Below are 25,719 nucleotides of genomic sequence, written 5' to 3'. Positions count from 1 at the left end.
AAAAAGTGAAGCATGTATCTCCTCTACCCCCATCATAAAACTACTGACGAAACCTACTATAGCAGTGCCTTTATAGCGATAGTTTTATGCACTTCTGCAAACGCAATTATTACTAATGTACGTTCACCAAGACAAAATTCGGCACCCCTGACGCTGTCTGTCACACCCAGTTTGAGTAACACCACAGTAAATCCACTTATGAGTAATATGGACATTTGGCCTTTGGACGAGCGATATTTAGATATTTAATACCCAGACGATTATGTGGACATTTAGTCTCCACCATTTGGCATCTGGGCAAATGGTATCTAGATATTTGGGCCTCAGGCAATTGGACATCTGGTCTTTAGCATTTGGCCTCTGGCCAAGTGGCAACTGGACATTTGGTCACCAGCGTTTGGCCACTGGACAAGTGGTATCTAGATATTTGATCCCCAGACAATTGGCAATTGGATATTTGGTTTCCAACATGGCCTCTTGACAAGTGGCATATATTTATTTTATCTCGAGGCGCCTCTGGACAAGTGGTGTCGATGTCCAGACTAAACCCACTAGGAACCCCCCCCCCCCCCCCATATTAGGTTACTCGTAGGTTAGGGGAATTTTGGCCTACACTCGGATATTTGATCTCAAAGCATTTTACAATTGTACGGCAGTTTCCTATTTTCTTCAACATGGACCAGAAAAAATTGCCCGTGAGTGTATTTTCAATCCCCATGCGTTCTTTTGCCATAGGCTGATGTAAAATTTCTACAAAAATCTAGTTTAGTCACGCTAGTTAACTATACATTTGCTCTTCGAGTGGTGCCCCATATCAGCCCGTGTAATCATGCTCATAATTGCCCTCAAACATGATGTCAGGTGTTCTGTGCAATTTTGTGGGTTTCATTTTAAATTATCTTTAAATAACATTTCAACCAAATAGCCACTCTCGAGTCTACTACTGATGAATAACGTTTGCTATGAAACAAATTATTGTATGCGTTAGTAATGTAACTATTACCTTCTTTCGACATATTTATCTTTCGAAACTTTTTGAGATGGATAATTGACTAACTGTCAACTCTGGCCCACAGACACGCATACAATACAGTGTTGACCAATCATACACGACCTCCTGTGGACTAAATGGATGAGTGAGATCTCTGTGTGTTTCGGTCGACTGTCGATGCCTATTCATGTATATATGTAATTATCGTTCACACGGTCTCAGAAATAACATCTTTGATCTTGGCTTCTCAGTCGTTGAACAGCTCTACAAGTTGTGTAAACTGAAAACGTGGTAGGATATTTCCCCTCGGCTAGTCAAATATTCTGCAGTTTTCAAAGGTAATTAGTAAGTTTCAAATATAGTGTTAATATGTTTTGCTTTTATAGAATATTGGTATCGAAATTTCTAACCAATATTTATGAGTGTGTACAGTACAAAGATAATTTCGAAACGAACGCGTCGGTTTTGTCGTCGATACCAATCCCTCACGAAATTAGGGAAAGTGGGGAATAACAAAAGACGAACGTCCTCCGCGATTAGATTAACTTAGTTTGGCTTAGCTTGGGTTAATTATCATCATGAGCCCATCGCAAGAAGTAAAAAGACACTTTTTTCGGTTAATCAGTGGTATTGCATATGCGTTTCCTCAGTATACTCTTCTCACTCTTGTTGTCTTTCATACAAACTTGTGTTTGTACATTCCTACACCATTAACTCATGCATTGGCCTACATTACTTCATCTTATCCATGCGTCGTATAATTTGATTTTTTTTATTACCATTCTTCTGGTGCATCCTTCTAGTTCTCCAATTTCCTCTACCTCCTCCCAGGTTTCGACAATATTTAGTCCGATTTATTTCTTCATTTCTGACGTCCATGCTATTGAATATGAAAGGACTGTTATTGTACCGTATTTGACTTAGTAATTGTAAGATTTTTTTTTCCTTGAAACCATCAGTACCTGTTTATACCTCTGAAATTAACAACATTGAGAACCAAATCCCTGCAGCACATTTTCATAACTTACACCCTACCTCTATTTGAATGTGCAGCCCCAAAGGGCTGGCACTTGATCTCTGGACCAGGCCATATCTAAACATTTTCACAGAGAAGTCTGTGGGAGGACCAGGGACGATTTCTGGCCAATGTGAAGCTGCAGGTTTTCATTTAGTGAAACTGTATCATCATCATTATTGTTTTCGTTATTATTGTTATTATTGTTGTTGTTATGATGATAAGGATTAGGATTTCAAGACGCCAGATTTACAATTTTAGGTATGGATGATACCAATTGTTGGTAAACATCATATGTGAGTTAGTGAAGGGGCTAAACCCTTTCTGAATTATCTTCTTTTGTATATTGTAATGATTAAAATATTGTGGCTCCTTATGATTGTCATGATATTTACAAGTATTTCAAAAGATTCGTTTATATTGCAGATCTGTAATGTGATGATAAGAATGGTGCGCAGGTACCTGCCCCACATTATTATTGGGGCTGCCCTCATCTTCTTGGTGTATAAGTCTCAATTGCTATGCTCCAGCCCTGATGCCATACCCGTCACATCAAGACAGGTAAGTCTTTGCAGTTGGTTCATGATTTGTCCAGTATAATCTAAGATGTTGGAATGTTGAATAAAGACAACCCATGGCTTGGTCATATGGGCTATAAAAACCAGATAGCATTAAAAGACAAAGAGTGACTTGTAGAAAAATAAAATCCGTAGAAGAACGGTGGAAAATGTCACTTGTAGGTTGCAGATGCATGAACATTGTATTGTATTCAGACGAGCACAGTTGTTGTAACTTGATGAGTTTGATATTAATGATTTATCCCCCAGTAGTAAGAGGTTGGGTAGAAGTACAGCAAGACAGTTCCTCTGCAGGTGGGCCTGATAAATGAAACCAGTGGCACTAAGACCACACCAGTAGAACGTCTAAACTCAGGAACCAAAATTCTCTCCCTAGAGTTGCACATGAAAATGATAAACATACATCTATGTAAGAGCTGTCAATTCCAATTGAACACAAAAATAAAATTTCGGTAGCAACATTCGATTCAGACATTACAACAATTTATCACCTATACCTTGCAATACAAAAACACATGCACTTGGATCACAAAACAAGCACTCTAAAACTGCCCCCCCCCCAACTCTGTACTCCACCTAACTCTTCCAGGCATCATTCCAACTAAGATACCTCTTCCACAACAAGCATTCCAACTAAGATACCTCTTTCACAACAATTGAAAACAACACAAGCAAGATTGTGTTCAGGGCACAACCCAGCTTTAAGACAGGACCAACACAAAATCAAGTTGCTGTAGGTGTAGTCACACACAGAAGACAGAACATATCCTGTACTGTTTTCCTTCAGCCTTGCCCAGACAACACAATATCTTCATTGCTTTGTGGGACAATCTGGCAGTTGGTTCTGGTTACCTGGGAGAATGGGTCTCCTGCAAGAGACCTAGGGCAATATCTTGATTAACTAATATGTTATACATTCACACACATGATCATCAAGGCCATAGCTTACATTAATGATTATCAATTTGTGCATGTCTACTCTTGGTGATTGATTGTGTTGAAACCCACCTTTTGTTGGTGAATGGTCACTACACTCGCATTCTCTTTTGCTATCTCTTGCTCTTTGCTATCCATTGCATTGTCCTTACTCTCCATGATTGCATTAGCTTTCATTTACCTTGGCTTTCTCCTCTATATATAGAGGGATATGGTTTGATATTCCCCCCACATTATTTATTTATATTTTTTTCCCTCATTGTTTTTTAACAGTTGTGTATTTATAATTCCCTTCTGCTTTTATGATTCAGGGTGTGGTTATTTTTTTTTTCTTTTAATATTTCCCTTTTTTATGCATGATGGTGGGGGTGTCAGTTATTTGTGCATATTTAGGGTAGAAAAATGACACTTTGCATGTTTTCTTTCCAACAGATTGTAGTCCAGGTTTGTAGAGATCACGTGATGTTTCCTGAAAGTTTGGTGACCCGTACACATTATGAAGAGGAAAAGTCAATATGGGAGAAAGTTAAATTTGACCAATTCCAAATATAGTTCTAGCAGTGATTAGTAAAGGCAAAAGTAAGATAGTTAAATATATACGTATTTGTAATAGCGTTGGGGGATGCACACTGGCCCGGTAGTTTCGAGCGTCATTATGTGGGCCACAAGGTCAGAAATTGAGACGGCAGGCAGTGAGTTCATAGAGCATACCAGTACATTGAATTCCCCACAAAAGTCCTCCAAAAGAAGACACCATCCTAGCCCTGTATGCATTAGGGAGTTGATGATGTTAAACTGAATTAAAAAGTCATGAAGTAGTTTTAGAGGGCTCAGTCTGTTGAGAAGATTAGGAGGGGAACAGAGGAAGTACACTAAAATTTCAAAGACCTGGATTTGAGACCCAGAGCTCCTGGGTAACCAGCAACAACTATTGGACTGGCCAATAAGTCACTCAAGGAAGAAATATTGTGTTGTCTGCATATTGCTAGGGTGGGATGATGTAAAATAATGGTTGTGTCTGGGGCAGTTTGGTTCTGTAGCCAGGTATATTCTGTGCTAGTACTGAACATAAACATTTAAGTGTGTTTTTTGCTGCTCTTGGGAGGAATTTTTCTGTAACACTGATGTTTGGTGTGTGTCGTGGGGGGTTGTGCAGTAGGAAATTTGGTGGATCTTAAAGATCTTGCTTTATAATCTGACTGTAAATGTGTTTTTGTGTGGTTGATGATATATGAATATTTGTTTTCTTCATAAGTGTTTTTATTGTGATTGTTTCTGTTGTGGTGTGTGTTTGTGTTTAGTTTCTTTTGCTTTGTTGTTGTGTATTAGGGAGTGGTTATGTATGTATATTTTGACACCATCCAAAGGAATTTCTCCCAATCTTTTTTTCTGCATGAGGGGATGAGGGATTGTTGCTGAATAAGTAAATCAGCCTTCATGTGGGTGTGCCATGTCTTGCTGCATTGCTTCTGACCCAGGGCAATGGTCAGAATACAGGGATGACACCTAATATCAAAGAAAGACTGGAATGTGCATTTAGCATTGTGGTTTCATGTGCATTCTGACTGTGTTCCAGCCCTTCAGAAGGAGGCAGGAGTGGGTTTAAGGTCCAGAAAAACATGATTTAATTATGAAACATTAAAAAAAAGAGGGGCTATGGTTTTCACATGAGAACACTATTTTTCCTATTATACATTATTTTGTAATATGTCTCATACATTTATAATCCCTCTTGAGGTACATTATTTTCCTCTAAATACATTGATCTAGCAGTACCCAGTGAAGGAACCTGTAGTTTGTGGGAGGGGTAGTTACCAGAAAATGCGAGTTAAAAAAAATCTAGGGGGCAGATAGATTTCTGCTCTCACCAGCTGAAACTGTCTCTGACATTATTCTACTACTAGCATGCAAACAGGAAGTAGGTCAAGTCAGTAGGCTTTCAATAATGTCTATTTTTGTGCCATCATGTAGATCTTTGCCTGCTTTTATCAGAATGATGAAAGGTGCTCTGAAATGTCCAAAACATGGACTATATGAATTAGGGAAGTAGCCAAAGTCAAAAGGCATAATTCCACTCCCCGCCCATTTCATCCCTACCCACTCCACTCCCAATCACCACTTCTCCCTCCCCCCCTCTTTTCTTGGCTCCTCCTGATGATGGGTCATCTCTGCATGTCGCCCATTGCCCTGGGTCAGAAGCAATTCAGCAAGACACAACACAACCACAGCAAGGCCGCTTCATTTAATTGGCAACCCCTTTCTCTGTCCCCTCATGCAGAGAAAGAGAAGATGGGGATTAATCCCTTTGGAGTGCATCAAAATATCATTTGCACATAGCCATTCCCTAACATCCCCCCCATATCCCACATACAATTATACACAACACAATTATACTTGGTTTCATTGTTTAGTCAACTTTTGTGTTCTTTTTAACATTGATTCTTCATTTTTGCTGCCTTCACTATCATTTCGATTCATCTCCTCTAATTTGCATTTCTTATGTTTATTGCAACCAAATGCACAACACTGTATCCTGTTCTTAGCCATAACCTACAGTACTATCACATGTGTGAATAGTCCCAGTAATATGGTGCCGATCAAAATACATAGGATTCACTTTTTTAGGATGAACAACCATAGGATGCTCAATCCAGTCTTTCTTTGAGATCAGTGGGGATGACTGGTCATCCATGATAAGCTAAGATGACAGGGAGGAAAAGGTGGTTGATGGGAGTAGAATGGGTGTGGGTGAAATGGATGTGAGTGGGTATTTGCCTTGAATTAAGTACCTCCCTTATAAGGGTGAAAAAGTCCTTGGTATATAGGTAAATTTGTTTTGTTTCTTGTATAAGTGTTATGTGCATGTTGTGTTTAGGGGTTGAAGCAGTTCCGTGTTTGTGATTCAGACCAGACTGCGATGCAGCCATCATCCAGCCTTTCTAAGTTACCAGATGAGGGTGGATGACAGCATCATAGATATGTCCAGGATGATATACTTCATCCTGTACTATACAACACATTATGGATTACTGCATTGTACACAATCATGCATGCCAACAACACAATATACACTCTATAAGGGATTTGTGGGAAGACGGAAGACCATGTTCCAGCTGTGGCATTCCTCAAGGAGCTGGGACTACTTGTCCAGACAGCCTAGGGAACAGCAACAATGACAGCACTGTGCTGGCTTGTGTTCAAGTGGATCCATATATAGCATGTTGCATTTTATGAATATGTATGAGAAATTTATAGGTTTTGTACAGTCTGGGCATACAATATGTATGGGACTAGGTTTGTTTGGATGTCTTCAGCTAGTAGGAGATATGGGAGGGCAGGTGCTGGGTTATTGACCTTTTATGAAAAAGCAGAATTAGAAGAGGGGAAGATAGGTTGGTAGGAAGTGAGAGAGAGAATATAATGAAGTTTTTGGGCCCAATCCAGAAACCAGGTAGTGCCCTCAGGGTAGCACCTCCCTGTGGACGTGAGGTAGCATTGTCCTTTTGCAATGGGGTGGTGTCAAACTGGGAAACTGGGTTCTCCATTGGGTCTCCATCATTTCCCTGATGGCAGAGTGGTACAGGCAGGACACAGGAACTCCAAAGGTAAGCTTAAAAAAGTGTAAGTAAAGTAGTAGAAATTTGAATAAAAATAAGCTAAAAGTAGAAACACTAATCAGTCCAATTTTCAGGGTAGAATAATCCTTGTTGTAGATGAATTATCAGCATTTGACCAATTCCTTTATGTACCATTCAAACATATGACACCTAATATTAAGTATGTCTGGTTGTGCTGACTGTTCCATATCATTATTTTGATAGTCCCACCCTCTAAGAAGTGTTACACTGTGGCTCCAAAGCTGTCTATATACCAAGTTTGTTTTTCCACCTTATAGGGAGGGCGGGGTAGCCATGTCAAAAGGCTTGTATACACTCCCACCCATTTCACTCTGACCTGTTCCACTCCCATCCACCACCCTTTCCTCCCTCTCATCATAGGTCCTTATGGATGGAGGGAGGTGTGTAGTCTGGGTCTGTGGAGATGTCTTTCTTACATCAAATGATGCATCAGTTGTCAGGGTGAGGGGTGAAATGGCATGTCTTTGCAAAATTATTTATGAGTGCAGATAACTGCCCAAGATGCACTTCACCCCATACTATACAACACATTATGGAAGGCTGCATTGTACACAATCATGCACACCAACAACACAATATATAAAGGATTTGGGGAAAACGCCATTCCAGCCATGGTGTTCCACAAGGAGATGGGACTGCTTAACCCTCCGGGCTACATCAAAATATTCACACACAACCACTCCTTATCCCTCCCATCCCCACCCCTTCCAAGTGGAGAAGGGCTCTAAAACTGGGGGGGGAATAATAATAATAATAATAATAATAATAAACAAAAATTAAAAACATTATCCAACTGTCCCAGTGTAAGAGAAACAATAATTCTTGCTTAAGATGAACCATCAACATGTTTGGCTCAACACACGTAACATAGTAGTAATCATGTCTGGTTGTGCTGCTGGCTTCCTGTATCCTTACTTCCATGTTAAGTTAATAGACAGGTTTTCACATTTCATGAACTGAGACCAAAATATAGGATAAGAGAAGCTTGGGATTTAGCTTGACAGATTAAATTAGTACATATTGTAAGAAATGTATGTTTTGTATTTGTATACAAATAAAACATGCACACTTATGTATGAATATTGATATTAAAATTTCACTGTTTATGTTGCAGCACTTTGCTCCTGGCACAAACAATAAGAATCAAAATGGGTATGACCGGAGTGAGCCCATCATTTTTATCGGTGGAATGCCACGGTCAGGAACCACATTAGTTCGTGCAATGTTGGATGCTCATCCAGAAATCAGATGTGGTGAAGAGTCGAGGGTTGTCCCTCGCATCTTGCAGATGAGGCAGCAATGGAAAAAATCAGCAAAGGAATCCATGAGGTTAATTGAAGCTGGCATAACAGATGAGGTAAGCTTCTAGTACTCTGTTGAAGGGAAACCCATTTATAAGTTCCATGAGTAGTAAAAACTTTGAATTTGATATGCATTTCTCTTACAAATACACAGCTTCCTGCTAAACGTAAACACAAGCATGTATACTATCCATTACCCACTTAATTGTTTTTCTTCATTATGTACTTGTGACATCTGAATTGAGGGTCTGGTGAGTTGTGCAAATATCTTCAGTTCATGAGAACTATCCATCATCACACTGTCAAAGAGGCCATCTTCTGCATCAGTGTGTACTACTGCTAACAGAAGTCAGGCAGTCTATTACAAAAGAACAGAAAATAAAAGTGCTGGATTCTCTGAACAATGGAAATGGTGTGTCTAGTGTAAAGTAGTATTGGACAGCCCTGTCCTCTTTATCAAACTCAATAGGAACCAAATTTTGAAGGGGAAATTCCACTGAAAGGCATGTATGTATTGTGAGAATGAAGATACACTAAAGTTATAGGTGGAGATGCACAGTACTGAAACTTCCCCTCACAAGCTCAATGTCACAAATTGGGTACATAAGAACACTGATTTCAACTGTATTAGAAGGAAACATTACAGGGTCGAACTGAGTCAGAGAGGAAATTACTAAAGCAGTTATAATCACAGAATCAGAAGTTGTGTTATTTTTCACATGTTTGGTGGATAATTACACAGCCCAACAAAATTTTTGTTGAAGTCAACCATTGGTATTAACTATTTTAAATGTACTGATTTCAAATGTGAAGTATTTTTTACTTTTTTTTGTGTGTGTGTGTGTGTATAAAAACAACTTAGTCTAGTAAAAGAAGCTTGACAAATTAAATTAGTCAAGTACATATTGTGAGAAATGTGCACACACACTACTTGTGACAGAGGTTGAGGTGACGGCAGCTCAAACCATGCCACAGGTGAATTTAACCAAGGACATGGTTCATTATATTCCATACCATTTTTATAGTATCTTTAGTTTATGACTGCAAGGTCTGGGTTTTCCAGTTTTATTCAAATAAAGTCCTGTTTATTGTATAATAGTCACAAAAACTACATAGATATCTTAATGAATAACATGGACAACCATTGACTAAAACTAGTTATGACCTCACCACCTTCCTGTAATACAGATTTTTGAAGTGCTCTGTGTATATATTTATTATCCGTATATTTCAGGTACTGGATGAAGCTGTGTCTGCCTTTATTCTTGAGATTGTGTTAAAACATGGACAACCAGCACCGCATTTGTGTAACAAGGATCCCTTTACACTGAAATCAGCCTCGTATCTTTCCAAACTGTTCCCCAATGCAAAGTTCCTGTTCATGATCCGTGATGGCAGGGCTACTGTGCACTCCATTATTTCAAGGAAGGTTAGTTGGTTGACTTTACCTTTATGTTTCAAAGTCTGAGATTCTCAAGATGTTCTTATACCTTTAGTCTAGTGTTGTGTTAGTTGGAACACCCCTGCAGCTTCAAATAAGGCAAGATAATGATTGTTGTCTCAAATTTTACTTATTGGAAACCTGCATCCTCACAGCAGCTGGCATTGGTTGTTGGTCCTTCCCATGGATTTCTTTGGGAAGTAATTTTGGACTGTGGTCTCTATTGTAGTATGGGACAGTTTTTCACTGTAGTAGTAGGAAGAGGTGAGCTGTCAACAGTTGTCAGCTCTTCATATGTGAAAAGGTGATGAAGGAATTATGGTTGATTTTGGTAGAGGGAAAGCCTGGTCCACAGACCAAATATCAGCCCCATGAGGCTGTGCCTCCAAATGGAAGCAAAAATGTTAACATGTCTTGAAATGAGAATAGCATGGAGGTGATTCTCTCCATTGTGTGTCCTGCAGGACCACTACATACAGAAATACCTCATTGGTTCCTTAGGTAAGAAGAGATTGTTCAAAATATATACATAGACCAAGGCCTTTTTCCCTCTTACAAGGGAGGTAGCCAAAGTCAAAAAGCATTATTTCACTCCCACTCATTTCATCCCCACCCATCTCTCCCCTTCCTCTTTTCTTGGCTCCTTTATACCTTTATAAGGAAGGTAGGTATAGAAGAATAAAACCTTAAAGAAAATATTGTTACCTATACATACATATACCAAAGGCTTTTTTCACCCTTACATGGGAGGTAACCAAAAGACAAAGGCATAGAGACAACTCCAACCCAGGTGCCTTACCTTCTTTCATCATTTTAATAACTGCTTTCACCTCGTCTTACCCTATTTCTCCTTTATTTTCATCATTCATCACCATTATTTTCTTAGCACTTCCTACTGCAACTATCTATCCCTATCCTCCTTCACATTTAGCATTACATATACCAAGGCTTTTTTCCCCTTACAAGGGAGGTAGCCAAAAAACAAAGGCATAAAAACCATTCCCACCCATTCCATCCCTAATACACAACACTCTCCTCCACCCTCTACCCTCCTTATCTTGTCCACTGCCCTGGGTCAGAAGCAGTGTCGCAAGACAGCACATCCACAGCAAGGCCGCTTCATTAAATCAGTGACCTCCCCTCTCTGTTCCCCCATTGCAGAAAAGGAGAAGATGGGGAGAAATCCCTTTGGGCTTCGTCAATTTTTTTTCACACATACTACCTCCCCCACCCATTCCACCTCATGCATCACATCATCCTTTCTTCACTCATTCTTTCCATGTGTCCAAACCATCCTGACACTCATCCACCCTATCTCCCAACTCCCTTACCACCCCCGTTCTCCTCACATTTAGCAACTCCCTAAAATACTCTACTCATTTTCCTCTTCAGTTATCATCTCTCCACACCTTTTACCTCTTCTTTTCTACTTGATTAACCTCCCCTTCCTCTCTTAATTTCCTTCCAAAATATCTGCTCTCCTTTTTGCCTCCTTTTTCTTGAGCTTTACATAAGAATGAAGGAGAATGCAAGAGAGGCAGTTCCATGTATATTACCATCTGTTATCATCATCCATAAGGTCTGACCATTTCTTAAAATGATTTATCTTCTCTTCTACAACCACTTTTGCTTCATCATCCCACCCTTTACTACCCTTCCATCTATTTCCTCCTGTCCTTGTTCCACACCATCTTTGCACACCTTGAAACATCCCCATTCCTCGTCCACTCGTAGTTCTACTCTATCCTTCACTCTTCTCTTAGCTTCTTCTTGTAGCTCCATTTCTTATGGTTACTTTAGAATAAGAAAACCTCAAGCCGCAGTATTGGTATAGGAACCAAAGATAGATATCAGCAAGTGGTGGTCCTGCAAGATTACAAAGGATTACAAAGGCGGAGCATGCCGACAGGAGACCTTTTGATCCAAATCTAGGTCAGATGCAAAAAAAAATCATAATAATAAATTAAAATATAATAATGTAAAAATAACAAATAAAATACATAAATAAATGCATAGGTATAGTTGAATAACAAACAAACAGGTAAATAGTAAATGATTATAAATTGACATATAACTAATAATAAATGAAAATCAGACAGACAAATTATAACAACAAAAACAAATAATATAACATAAATTATAATCATTACAGCATCTTACTTAGGTATTTATCTAAATGAGTCTTAAAGCTTCGAACTGAACTACATTGCACTACCTGTGCAGGAAGTTTATTCCATTCATTAACTACACGGTTGGCAAAGTTGTTTCTACCTACTTCCAAATTGAATCTATTTCCGGACAGTTTGAGACCATTGTTTCTTGTCTGATTCTCATTCAATGTGAAAATTTGGTCACTTTTGATGTCGTCAATTCCCTTTAAAATCTTAAAGACCTGTATCAAGTCACCTCTGAGTCTACGCTTTTTTAGGGAAAACAGATTCATGTGCTTAAGTCGATTTTCGTATGATTTATTTTTGATATTTGGAATCAGTTTTGTGGCTCGCCGTTGTACTTTTTCCAGTCTGTGGACGAACTAACGATTTATATAGCTTGTTAATGAGTGATGGACTTTTGAAATCAAAAGATCGCACAATCAATCCCAGAATCTTATTTGCTTTCTCAGAGGCTGAAATACACTGCTTGGATGATTTGAGGTCGTTACTGATAATTACGCCGAGATCTTTTTCACTATCCACTTTTGTTAACGAATTTCCAAATAACTTGTAATCGTACTTACTGTTATTTTTACCTATGTGCATTACCTTGCATTTACTTGTGTTAAATTTCATTAGCCACTTTTCAGACCATTGCTGTAATTGATCTAAATCTTCTTGAATATCTAATTGGTTTGAGTGATCATTTGCCACTCCGCACAGTTTTGTATCATCAGCAAATTTGGAAACAGTAGATTTTAGTCCATTGTCTATATCATTTATATATACTATGAATAGAAGTGGCCCAAGAACGGAACCCTGAGGAACTCCACTTGCAACATTTTTCCATCCAGAAGTTTTTCCATTTAAAACAACTCTCTGTTTTCGACCTTTCAACCAATTACTAGTCCAACCTAATAGGCTACCACTTATTCCATGCAAAGCTAATTTAGTAAGTAGTCTTTCGTGTGGGACGGTATCAAAAGCTTTTGCAAAGTCTAGATATACTAAATCTATATTGTTTCTTTTGTCATAATTCGAGATAACTGTGTTGTAGAATTCGAATAAGTTAGTCACGCAAGAATGTTTCCATCTAAATCCATGCTGGCTATCATTTATCAAACAGTTACTTTCTAAATTATATTCGATATCATCTCTGATGATAGTTTCCATTATTTTTCCTACGATCGAAGTCAAACTTATAGGCCTATAGTTATTTGGTTTCTTTTTGTCACCTTTTTTGAATATGGGAGTAACGTTAGCTAGCTTCCATTCTCTTGGGACATCTCCGGATATGATGGATTTCTTGAAAATAATTTCTAATGGAACAACAATCTCATTTTTCATTTCCTTTAAGATTCTTGGATGCCAACCGTCAGGCCCTGGTGTTTTATTAACTTTGAGTTTGTCTATACACCTTTTAATTTTTTCTTTTGTTATATTTACCATAGTGAGTAAGTTTACCCCAGACTTTTCACAGGTTTCAGTTTGGAATTCACTTTGAGGTGTTTCGTTTACGAATACCGAGCTAAAATAATTGTTTAAGATATTACACATTCCTTCATTTGAATATTCAAGTTGACCGTCAGCAGATAATAGTGGACCAATGTGATTCCTAACAACCTTTTTATCTCTAATGTAACTATAGAATTCTTTGGGATTCTCTTTGGATTTATCAGCGATGTTCATTTCGTATTGTCGTTTTCTTTTTCTTATTGTCTTTTTTAAATCTCTCTGTATTGATACATAACTTTCATAGTCATTAGATGCACCCGAGCACTTATATTTCTTATAAGCCATCTTTAAAACCTGTCAACAGCCTCACCTCTACATGGTGGTTTAATTTTGAGGAGCTGACACTTTTGAGAACTTCAACTGTATTACCTCTATCTTTTTTGCATGACAGAGAAGTTACAAGATGGCTAGTAGGAGGAAGTGGAGGGAAGCAGTTGCCAGTTATTAATTCTCATGCGTGAAAATGGAGTATAGTCAAAATTGGTAGAGATCTTGGGTTTGGTCTCAAAATATAGCAAGTTTATTAGGACCTGCAGTGAGGAATGAGAATACCGAGTTGTCATGGTATTTGTAAGGAGATCTGTTTTGTACGTCAAATATTACTAAGTATGACATTGACTACTTTCAGGTTACAATTACTGGTTTTGACCTGACATCCTACAAGCAGTGTCTTCAGCGCTGGAATACAGCTGTACAAACCATGAATGTGCAGTGCTCTGAGTTAGGTCCAGAGAAATGTCTACCAGTATATTATGAACAGCTAGTATTGCATCCTAAATTGTGGATGGAAAAGATTCTAAGCTTCTTGGAAATACAGTGGGATGACTCTGTCCTTCATCATGAAGAGCACATTAATAAGCCAGGCGGAGTATCTTTATCCAAGTAAGTCCTCAGTATTCATATAAACATTTATAACAGCTTTGCACATCTATTGCATATATTGTGAATTTCTATTTCATCCTATACAATTTTTTCTAATTTTATTATTAATGTATATTTATTTGCAGAGTTGAACGATCATCTGACCAAGTCATAAAACCAGTGAATTTGGATGCATTGACCAAGTGGGTAGGTAGTATTCCCCAAGACGTGATTGATGATATGGCTAACATTGCTCCTATGCTGGCAGTCCTTGGATATGATCCTTATGCAAAACGGCCAAATTATGGACAAGCAGATGCTCTTGTGGCAAACAACACTAAGCGGATACAAAAGGAGTCAGGTCTCTGGCAGCGTAAAGCCAATGACCTTTTAAAACAGTCCAAGAAAGATTCAAACCCCGTGGGAACCTGATGAGCTGTCGATGTTTGTTTGAGAGTAGATTTTCCACTAAGAAGATAAAGTGTATGCATTTAGAATTAAGTGAGTGTGCATTGAGCTAAACTAATGGTGTTGGCATGAAAGGTTCCAAGGGCTCTTGTTTTTGTTTCATTGACAATTGTCTGTTACCAGTGGTGGAATTAATTTAATGTGTGCAATGGTGCTAAGCATAGATGGCCATCACTTCCAGATTATGGTACTAAGGTATGCACAAAAAAAGGAGCATGGAAAGAACTTTTATTACTCTATTTGATGGCATATATGACCCACTTATATATATATATAAATATATATATATATAAAAAGGCTTGTACGTGAAGTTCAGGTATATGGTAGGTTTTCCCAAGATATGGTAGACTACCAGTACTTGGACTGGGATTAATGTCATAATATTGTATCTGCTCAAACATTGTCATTCTTACCAATATTATAGTTATTATTAGATTTATCAACCATAGGAAGCTAAAACAAAAGTGAAATGGGTGGCAGATGGATGTGTTTGTGTGACTGGGGGTTCATGCCTTGGCTGGGTACCTCCCTTATGAGGGGTAAGAAGCCTTTGGTATGTATATAGATAGGGATTATTATTATTTATTATTATAATTATTGGTGGTACTTTTATTGGAAAAGGAATTGCCACAAAAAATGTAGCTCGATGTTCAGATACATATCTTTGTTTTGCACACAACTCTTGAAATGTTCATCAGTAATTGTTTGAATCTGGATGCATGTTACTGTCTATTTGTCATATCTGTCATATTAGTTTTATGTGAAACTGCTTTTGAAAGAAGCTTGAAATTAGGGTGGTAATGATGACTAATGTTGACAGCAATTATCACAATTTGGCTCATTAAATGAGCATCATCATCTATCGTTGTACACAGAAAACTCCTAGTCATACTCACAAACTGTTGCCGTTTTTATGTATTGGTATTTTTCCACAATGTGAACATCTTGGTACAACACATATTGTCATAACAAATACAATATTTTTCTTCATTTTCCCCTGCTGAAAGGTTGTTTTAAGTGTCTGTGGGTTTTATATGCAATCAAATGTGGTACTTAAGTGTTTGTGTCATATCGTTTCTAAGAATAATTGGGATGAAAGTTTCATTTGTCAACATTTATCATACCACCCAACTGATTTTTATTACAAGGGATGACAACATAAATGCATCAGATAATACAAAGGGAGTAGAATATTGATATAGAAACATTTGTATAAGTCAGACCATTTTTGTACTTGTGTATGTGTGCTTGTACATTATTGTATGTATGTATACATGTGCAAACATACATGTGTGTGTGTTTGTGTCAGCAATACACATATATATGAATATATATAATATATATACAGATGTATTCATGTTTTTCCTTCTTCCAGTTTCATTGTAATGCACATTATAGGCAGTCTGAGTTGGCAGGAGTGGATTTGGACCTCCTGACTAAAAGAGCACAATATTTTACTTTAGACAGTCTATTCTAATAGATTTCTGCTGTCCAGCTCTACAGACCCCTACTGCACAAAGTGAGGCAAATTCCTCACCTCTTTCAGAAAATATATTTCTCCACTTTGTTCAAAAGATAGTAAAATTTTGTTTCAATCATTAGAGAAGTCATTCTAAAACTATAAGTTTCTTACCTTATCAAGTTTTGAAAAATAAGTAATTATGTGAAGTTGAAATCAAGGAAAAGAAATTATAATTGATGTTTACAGCAATTATAACATGTAGAATAAAATGTGTTCTACATACTGTAAACAACTGAACATAATGGTACATTCAGATTTCACATAGAAAACCATAAAAAACTATTTTTATATATATTTTGTGTCATGACATTTGTGGCATGAGGGATGGTAGTTGCTGACTCCTTCCAACTTAATTAATATGAGAAAGATTTTTTTTACGTATATCTATTTTTCTGACCTTTTTGAGTACACCCAAATAATCTACCTACCATCTCCACAGATTATTGATAAATTCATATTACATAAAAATAGTCTCGGGTAAGAAGGATGGAAAATGAATACTTTCTCATGATAAATTAAATGATAAGTTGAAAGGAGGAAGAGGGTAGGAGTCAGCAACTACCATCCCTCCTTCATGCCACGAGCATCATAAAACAAAATTTATAAAAATCTTTCATCTTCATTTTTTATGGCTTTCTATGTGAAATCTGAATGCATCACATCCAGGAGTTGTTTATGTAGAACACATGTTTTATTCTACACTTGTCATAATTACTGTAAACACTGATTTCTTTTCCTTGACTTTACAAATTACAAAAATAACTCCACATAATTACTTAATTTCTTACCCTATCAAGTTTTGAAAATTGTGTTATAATTTTAGAATGAAACCAAATTTTCCTGTCTTATGAACAAAATGGAGAAATATAATATTTTCTGAAGGAAGTGAGGAATTTACCTGTCAGTCATGCCTATGTGTAGTAGGAGTCTGCAGGACTAACAACTGTGCCAACTTGCACAGCAGAAATCGAGTGTAATTTCTTTCTGGAATGGAGTACAAGCCTGTATATGATGGATCAGTATGGCAACACTCACAAGGAATGCCACTAAAACCTGACAACTTTACCTTCATTCTCATTTGGGTTCAAGATATTGTGAACCAAGACATCCACACATCATTCATGTATGAAAGATTTTATATTTTTGTACTACTGCTGTCCCCTTGAAGCTGACCTGTACCACATAAAGAATCTACCTTTTCCTGAATCCCCCACTGGTGGGTGGGGGGGAAAAGAATGCTACCACTATGATCCCATGTGTGTCTTGGAAGGAAACCAAATGGGATGGAGAGAAGAGACTAAAGACATGTCTCAATTCCCACCCATTTCACTCCTATCCACCACCACTGTTTCCCTCTCATCTTAGCTTCTCATGGATGAAGGGTCATCCTTGTCTCCTGCCCACTGCCCAGGTCAGAAGAAAACGCAGCAAGACACCATCCACAGCAGGTCCACTTCACTTACAGAGTGATTCTCACTCCTTGTCCCCTCATGTAGAAGATGGAGAAGACGGAGAAACCCCTTCAGGCTGCTTCAAAATATCATCCATACACAACCATTCTCTACCTTGTCCTTCCCCTGTTCAACAGACACTTCCCTCTTGCTCAAAGCTGTCCCCTCACATTTGCTCCAGCCAACTCTGTTTTTCCACACCTATTTTTGCTAATCTTTCTTCATTCATTCTTTACATGTGTACAAACAATCCCAACAATCTTTCATTGGCCCTATTTGCCAGCTTCCTATCCAAACCCTGCCCTCCACCCAACCTCATTTCTCATTATCCAAGTGTACCCCTACCATACTTCCCAGACACTTCTACAACACATTTAAAATTCTCCTTTCTGTCTCTTAAAATCCAAATCACTACCCTATTCAGCGTCATAGGCACAATCACTCCTTCATATAATTTTCTATTTGCATCCACTCCCAAATGACCATTTCTCATGACTCTTTTCAATCCCCCAAGACATTTATCTGCTTCACTCAATCTACAGTTCACCTCCACCCCCAGTCCTCCATTTCCTGCCAGATGATACCCCAAGTACTTAAAACTATCCACTTCCTTCAGCCTCTCCTTTAAGACTTGCTTCCAGTTCACTGTCCTCTCTCCTTGCACATCTCATTACCATACTTGTACTCACACCATCTATACACATTCTCCACTCACCCCTATTTCCTGTATTCTCCCTTGCTCAATGCCCATCACCCCATCCATCTCATCTTTGGTCATCCCCTCAAGTTCACTCCCTTCACCTCTGCTTTCCACAACTCTTTTACTAATATTTCTTCACTCATTCTCTCCATGTGTCCAAACCAACTCAATACTCTTTTATCAGTTCTATTGCCATATCTTTTTCCACCCCAGCTCTCCTCATTTCTCAATCTGTTCAACCTTGTAACCCTACCATACTTCTCATACAATTTATCTCAAAACATGTTTAAACTTTTCCTCTCATTCTCTTTGCCCCATACAATGCCAGTGGCACAATCACCCCTTCATATAATCTACCCTTTGCATCCATTCCCAATTGCCTATTTCTCATGACACTTTTAATCTCCCAAGGCATTTACTTGCTTCTCTCAGTCTACAATTTACTTTCACCTCCACTCCTCCCTTTCTTGCCACATGCGACCCCAAATACGTATCTAAAGCTATCCACTTCCTCCAGTCTGTCTCCTTTAAGACTTCCAACTTGCTGCCACCCTCTCCTCTTGTACATCTCATCAACTTTTACCCACATTTACTTTCAACTTTCCTCCATCACATACCTTCCCAAACTCTGTCACTAACTCCCTTAATTCCTCTGACCCTGCCATAAGTTCAGTGTCATCAGCAAACAAATATTGGCTCACCTTCCACTTTTCTCAATTTTCTTTAACCATCTCCAGTCCCCTGCCCATTATCCTCACCTTTACCTCCCACACCACCATCCATGTACATATTAAACAGCCAAGGCAACATGACATATCTTTGTGCCAGTCCTACAGGCTCTACTATTCTCATAAAAACTCAATTGGTCACTCTTTCCCCAGTCCCATTATATCTGCAAACATTCCCACTGCCTTTCTGTCTACCCTGTCAAAAGCCTTTTCCAAATCCATAAAAGCTTTCTCACACATCTGCCTTACCACAAGTATGATTCACATAACCCCTACCTTTCCTAGATCCACTGTTCCTAACCAATTCCCTCTATTCCTCTCAATTAAAACCCTCCCCTATGCCTTCCCAACTACACTCAACAAACATCCCTCTAAAACTACTGTACTCCTATTTTTCTCCTTTCCCTCTATAAAGCTGAACTATACAGGTACTTCTCCAGTATTCTACCTTCCCTTAGAGACACATTAAACAACCTCACTAGCCAATCCACTATTATTATACCTCCCTTCTTCAGACACTTTGCATGACACCCATCTAACCCAGGCGCTTTATGTACTCTCATCATTTTCAAAACTACTTGCACCTCATCTTTTATTTCTCCATTTTCCTCTCCCACCACAGACATTTTCTTAGCATCTCCCACTGCTACCACCAATCACTCCCTATCCTCCTCCACATTCAATAACTCTAAAATGCTCTGCCTATCTTACCACCTCCTCTTCTGTATATGTCCATTTGCACATTTTACCTTGTCTTCTCTACTTGACTCGCCTCCCTTTCTTAACTTCCTTCCAAAACTTTTAATAATTTTTAAAATTTTCTCTCATACTCCTCCACTCCCCCCCCATTTTACATCTACTCTCCTTTTTGCCTCCTGTATCATTTGCTTTGCTTCTCTTTTCTTTGTACCTATGTGTCCCTCATCCTACTTTGCAACCAGTCTCTGGATGCTCACTTCATCTCTTCTACTACCTTCTTCACTTCGTTACCTGACAACTCACTACCCTTCCTTCTATTCCCTCCCATCCCCCTTGTTCCACATACCCTCTTGGCACACTTTGTCACTCCCTCCTTGAAACACCCCCATTCTTCCTCCACTCCTACCTCTACTCTATCCTTCACCACCTCCCACACTTCTTGTACTCCTGTTCCTTTTCCTTCTCATACAGTTTACTCTACACCTCTCTACCTTCTACCCCTTTTCCTCTCCACCTATCCTCCACTCTACTTACCTTCCACAAAAAATGATCCAATATTTTCCCCATTCTCTCCTCTAGGAAAAAGAACATCCAAAACTCTTCCTACTCTATTCCTGGATACCACTACATTGTCCATTAATGCCTCATCAACCACCCTCTCTCATGTGTACTTATAATTGTCTTTTTTTCCAAAACACTGTATTACCTATCATCAACTCTATGAATACATCTCCATCATTAATTCTCCACTGATTTTTTCCTGGCACTCCAAACTTCCCAACAACTACGTCTATTGGTTCATCATCTACCTTAGCATTGAGATCTCCTAAAACCACTACACTGACATTCTTCCCAAAACTCTATACTCTTTCCCCTACTAGGCCCATATGCACTTAAGACCCACATCTCCCTTACCAGTTTCACCTTCATACACAATAACTTTGAAACCTTTCACTCCAAAACACTCTTACCAATCTCCTCACTAGTTAAGCCACCCCTTCTCTCCCTCCTTTCTGCACTCCCGACACCCTACCCACTATTCCCAAATTCAGAATCACCCCTCCCTTTCAACTTAAATTCATTTAATACCAACACATCCATCTTACTTCTCACAAACATACTATCTCTTCCCTTTTACTCTCATCTGTACCACACCCACACACAGTAAAAGACCCAAACCTTAGGATTCTGTTTGGAAAATTCCTCCCAGACCCTCTTTTGCCTTGATTTCTTGTAGGATTCTACCTATTACGGTTACAGAGAGCAGAATGCCTAGTCCCATCACTCCCATTTTAGCCACCTTTATGACCCAAATGGGAAGACTCCATGGCAGTATTCTTTTTTCACCTTACTACAAGAGACAGAAACAAAACACATATATTCAAGTGGTACAGGACAGTATTAAGAGGTGGGGACAGCATAATGGAGAGACAGTTGCAGTACAATGAAGTAGTATCATTTCTCTATGAGCAGAGATTTCCTCTAACAAACAAAATGATGTGTGGCTCTGGTCCATGGGGGCACCCCATATTGTCACTAAAGTATCAACTCTATACTATTGCACAATAATATGCAGCCAATAATCCAGACAGGGTGGTAAATACACATACCAACTGCTTTTTCCTCCGTACAAGGGAGGTAGCCAAAGTCTAAGGCATAAATCCAATCCCACCCATTTCATCCACACATATTCCACTCCCATTCACCACCCCTCCCTCTTTTCTTTGTTCCTCCTAGATAATGGGTCATTCCTGCATCTCACCCACTGCCCTGGGTAAGAAGTAATGTAGCAAGACAAAGCACATCCACAGCAAGGCCACTTCATTTGATCAGTGACCCCCTCTCTCCATCCCCTCATGCAGAAAGAGAGATGGGGTGAAATCCCTTTGGGCTGCATCAAAATATCATTCCCACATACTCCCCTCACCCCCCATCCCCCACCCACTCCCATGCATCACAGCATCATCCATACCTAACCATTCTCCTCACCCCTATCTTCTGTCCTCTCCTGTCCTTCCACAACAGACATTCCTCTCTTTTGTAATGCCCCTTTTACCCTATCCATCCATCTCATCCTAGGATGCCCCCTCACATCCACTCCTTCCACACCTCTTTTACTAATCTTTCTTCACTCATTCTTTCCATGTGTCCAAACCATCCTAATACTCTTTCATCAATCCTATCTCCCAACTCCCTTTCCACTCCTGTTCTCCTCCTCACTTCCTCATTTCTCACTATCTAGCCTAGTAACCCCCATCATACTTCTCAGACATTTTATCTCAAACACATTTAAACTGTCTCCAATGTTCCATGCTTCTGCCCCATACACTGCCATCAGCACAATCACTCTTTCATACAATCTCTTCTTAGCATCCATTCCCAAATGTCTATTTCTCAGTACACTATCCCCCAAGGCATTTACTCAGTTCTCTCAATTTACATTGTACCTCCACCCCACTCCTCCCTTTCCTGCCACATTCACACCCAAGAATGTAAAGTTATCCACTTCCTCCAGCCTCCCTTAATACTCACTTCCAATTTGCTGTCATCCTCTCCCCTTATACATCTGATCACCTTACTCTTTTCCACATTTATCTTTAACTTCCTTCTTTTGCATACCTTCCCAAACTCCATCAATAACTTCCTTAATCCCTCCTCTGATCCTGCTACAAGTGCAATGTTATCAGCAAATAACTGGCTTATCTCCCATTTGTCTCCATTTTATTTAACCATTTCCAATTTCCAGCCCATTACCCTTGCATTTACCTCTCGCACCATCCATGTATAAATTGAACAGCAAAGGCAACATGACACATGTCTGGCAAAGTCCCACCTTTACCTCAAACCACTCACTCTCCATTTCTGATTCTAACTTAGGCTCTACTACTATTGTAAAAAATCTTGACTGCTCTTAACAGCTGTTCCTCCTATCCCATATATCTGCAATAATTCCCACAGTGCCTTCCTGTCTACCCTGTCATAAGCCTTTTCCAAATCAAAGGCCAAAAAAAAAGTCCTTACCTGTTCTTAAAGCTTTCTCACACATCTCTTACCACAAAAACCTGATCCATCCAAACCCTACTTGTCCTAAACCCACACTGTTCCTCACCAATTACTCCTTCTGTTCCTCTCCTAATCCTCTCAATCAAAACCCTCCCATAAGCCTTCCCAACTACACTCAAACTGATCCCTCTGAAACTACTACTCACATTTGTCCCCCTTTCCCTTGTAAAACAGAACTATAGAGGCACTCCTCCAGCAACCTCCCCTGCCAGTCCACCATCACTGCACCTCCCTTTTTTAGATACTCTGCATGACACCCATGTAATCCAGGTTCCTTACCTGCTCTCATTATTTTAACAACAACTTCCACCTCATCTTCTCTTATTTCTCCTCCATTTTCCTCATCACTCTGGAAGATAGTATTATCAGATATAAAATCATCTAAATAATCAAATTGAATATTTCAAGGCAAATGAACGATAAATTTATAACTTGACCGAAGATACTCACAAGTTCCTAATGGGAATTTCACATTAACCTTTTCAATACCCGGGCGAGTCAAATTTTTGCGCACAGCATTGGATGCCTAATGTACAATTCAGTAATACATCACAACATTTGCATTATAGAATATAAAGTCACTGCTGATTTACTTGTTCTCCATCACTCTGAGTAATAATAAAAACAGAAAATGCAATCAAGCCAGTTCACAGAATTTGGGGGGTAAATCAGCTACAACTACAAAATAAATATAATCATGATGGCAACACCAGAATCCTCATATACCCACTTGTGCCACATGACACATACATAGGCATTATCATATGGAAGAGGATAAGAAATGCCAAAATAGAAAACCAAGTAAAACAGAAAAGCGAGGAATCATGAGTATTGGTAAGGTGCTAACAGGTTCAGAATCTTGTTAAGAGGTTAGTTGGGAGGATTCCACAAGGTTTCTCGATAAAAGGAAATAGAAAGTCAAGCATTCATTGTTTGAACAAGTGTTGAAGCATAGCTACAGGGGTGTCTCAAAAATAACCAGTCAACTTATCTAGTTGAGCTCTGGGGACTAACTGCCTGATAAGGGGTGACTTTGTTACACCACCAATTCAGACACTTCAACAGAAGGTTCAAAGCATCCTCAAAAACTAACATCTATTTAACTATTAACAAATAAATTAAGGGAGATTCACCGACACCAGTGAATTACAAGGGAGGTAGCCAGTGTTCCCACTCGAGTTATAAAAGGCAACAAAAACTGGACGGGGATAGGACTAGGCATCCTACTCTCTGTAGCCCCAAAGGGAACATTCCTTAAAGAAAATTAATAAATAAATACAAATCAAATAAATTAAGTTTATAAATTGATCATATACCAAGGCTTTTTCCCCCTTACAAGGGAGGTAGCCAAAAAGGAAAAGGCATAAAATCATTCCCACCCATTCCATCCCTGAATACACTCCACACCCCTCCACCCTCCCTCTTATCTTAGCACCTCCTGGATGACGGGTCATCCCTGTATCTTGTCCACCGCCCTGGGTCAGAAGCAGTGTTGCAAGACACAGCACATCCACAGCAAGGCCGCTTCATTAAATCGGCGACCCCCCCCCGCCCTCTCCGTCCCCCCATGCATAAAAGGAGAAGACGGGGAGAAATCCCTTCGGGCTGCGTCAAATTTTGCTCACACATACTACCTCACCCCCCATTCCACCTCATGCATCACAACATCACCCATATACAACCATTCTCCATTCACCTCTGTCTTCTGTCCTCTCCCGTCCTTCCTCAACAGACATTCCCCTCTTCCCCAAAGCCCCCTTCACCTCATCCTAGGACGTCCCTTCATGTTCACTCCCTCCACATCTGCCTTCCATACTTCTTTTACTAGTCTTTCTTCACTCATTCTTTCCATGTGTCCAAACCATCCTAATACTCTTTCATCAACCCTATCTCCCAACTTCCTTTCCACCCGTTCTCCTCATTTCTCACTCTATCTAGCCTAGTAACCCCCATCATGCTTCTCAGACACCTCATCTCAAACACATTCAAACTCCTTCTCTCTTTCTCTCTTATGTTCCATGTTTCTGCCCCATACAGTGCTGTTGGCACAATCACTCCTTCATACAGTCTCCTCTTAGCATCCATTCCCAAATGTCTATTCCTCATTACACTTTTTAATCCACCAAGGCATTTACTCGCTTCTCTCAATCTACATTCTACCTCCACCTTTGCACCTAAGTATCTAAAACTATCCACTTCCTCCAGTCTCTCTCCCTTAATGCTCACTTCCAGTCTACTGCCACTTTCACCCCTTGTATATCTCATCACCTTACTTTTACCCACATTTATCTTCAGCTTTCTTCTATCACACACTCTCCCAAACTCTGTCACCAACTTCCTCAATCCCTCCTCCAATCCTGCCACAAGCGCAGTGTCGTCCGCAAACAACAGCTGGCTCACCTCCCATTTTTCTCCATTTTCTTTAACCATCTCCAATCCCTGATCCACTACCCTTGCATTTACCTCTCGCACTACCCCATCCATGTATAAGTTGAACAGCCAGGGTGACATAACGCATCCTTGACGAAGTCCCACCTTTACCTCGAACCACTCACACTCTCCATTTCTAATCCTGACACAAGCTCTACTACTCTCATAAAAACTCTTGACAGCTCCTAGAAGCTTTCCTCCTATCCTGTATATCCGCAAAATCTCCCAC

At 39.3% G+C, this 25,719-nt stretch overlaps 1 protein-coding gene across 13 annotated transcripts in view; it reads left to right on the top strand.

Annotated features, from left to right (window-relative positions):
• Positions 1-16,250, top strand: part of Tpst (tyrosylprotein sulfotransferase) — a 56,573-nt gene extending 40,323 nt beyond the window's left edge. For 10 of the 13 annotated variants that reach the window (XM_076178978.1, XM_076178971.1, XM_076178979.1 and 7 more), the window contains 6 exons: positions 2,433-2,567; positions 3,953-3,964; positions 8,273-8,515; positions 9,694-9,888; positions 14,197-14,450; positions 14,576-16,250. In XM_076178978.1, the coding sequence (XP_076035093.1) occupies positions 2,445-2,567; positions 3,953-3,964; positions 8,273-8,515; positions 9,694-9,888; positions 14,197-14,450; positions 14,576-14,861 (1,113 nt within the window). In that variant the 5' untranslated portion in view covers positions 2,433-2,444 and the 3' untranslated portion in view covers positions 14,862-16,250. The remainder of the gene's footprint in view (positions 1-2,432; positions 2,568-3,952; positions 3,965-8,272; positions 8,516-9,693; positions 9,889-14,196; positions 14,451-14,575) is intronic. The other 3 variants (XM_076178981.1, XM_076178970.1, XM_076178976.1) reach the window with 1 other exon arrangement.
• The last annotated feature ends 9,469 nt before the right edge of the window (positions 16,251-25,719 follow it).

This window comes from Oratosquilla oratoria, chromosome 42 (assembly GCF_046742065.1).
Source record: "Oratosquilla oratoria isolate Oo_2021 chromosome 42, ASM4674206v1, whole genome shotgun sequence".
NCBI classification, from domain to species: domain Eukaryota; kingdom Metazoa; phylum Arthropoda; class Malacostraca; order Stomatopoda; family Squillidae; genus Oratosquilla; species Oratosquilla oratoria.
Note: the sequence above shows the minus strand (reverse complement) of the source record. Positions and strands in the feature narration are given on the sequence as shown.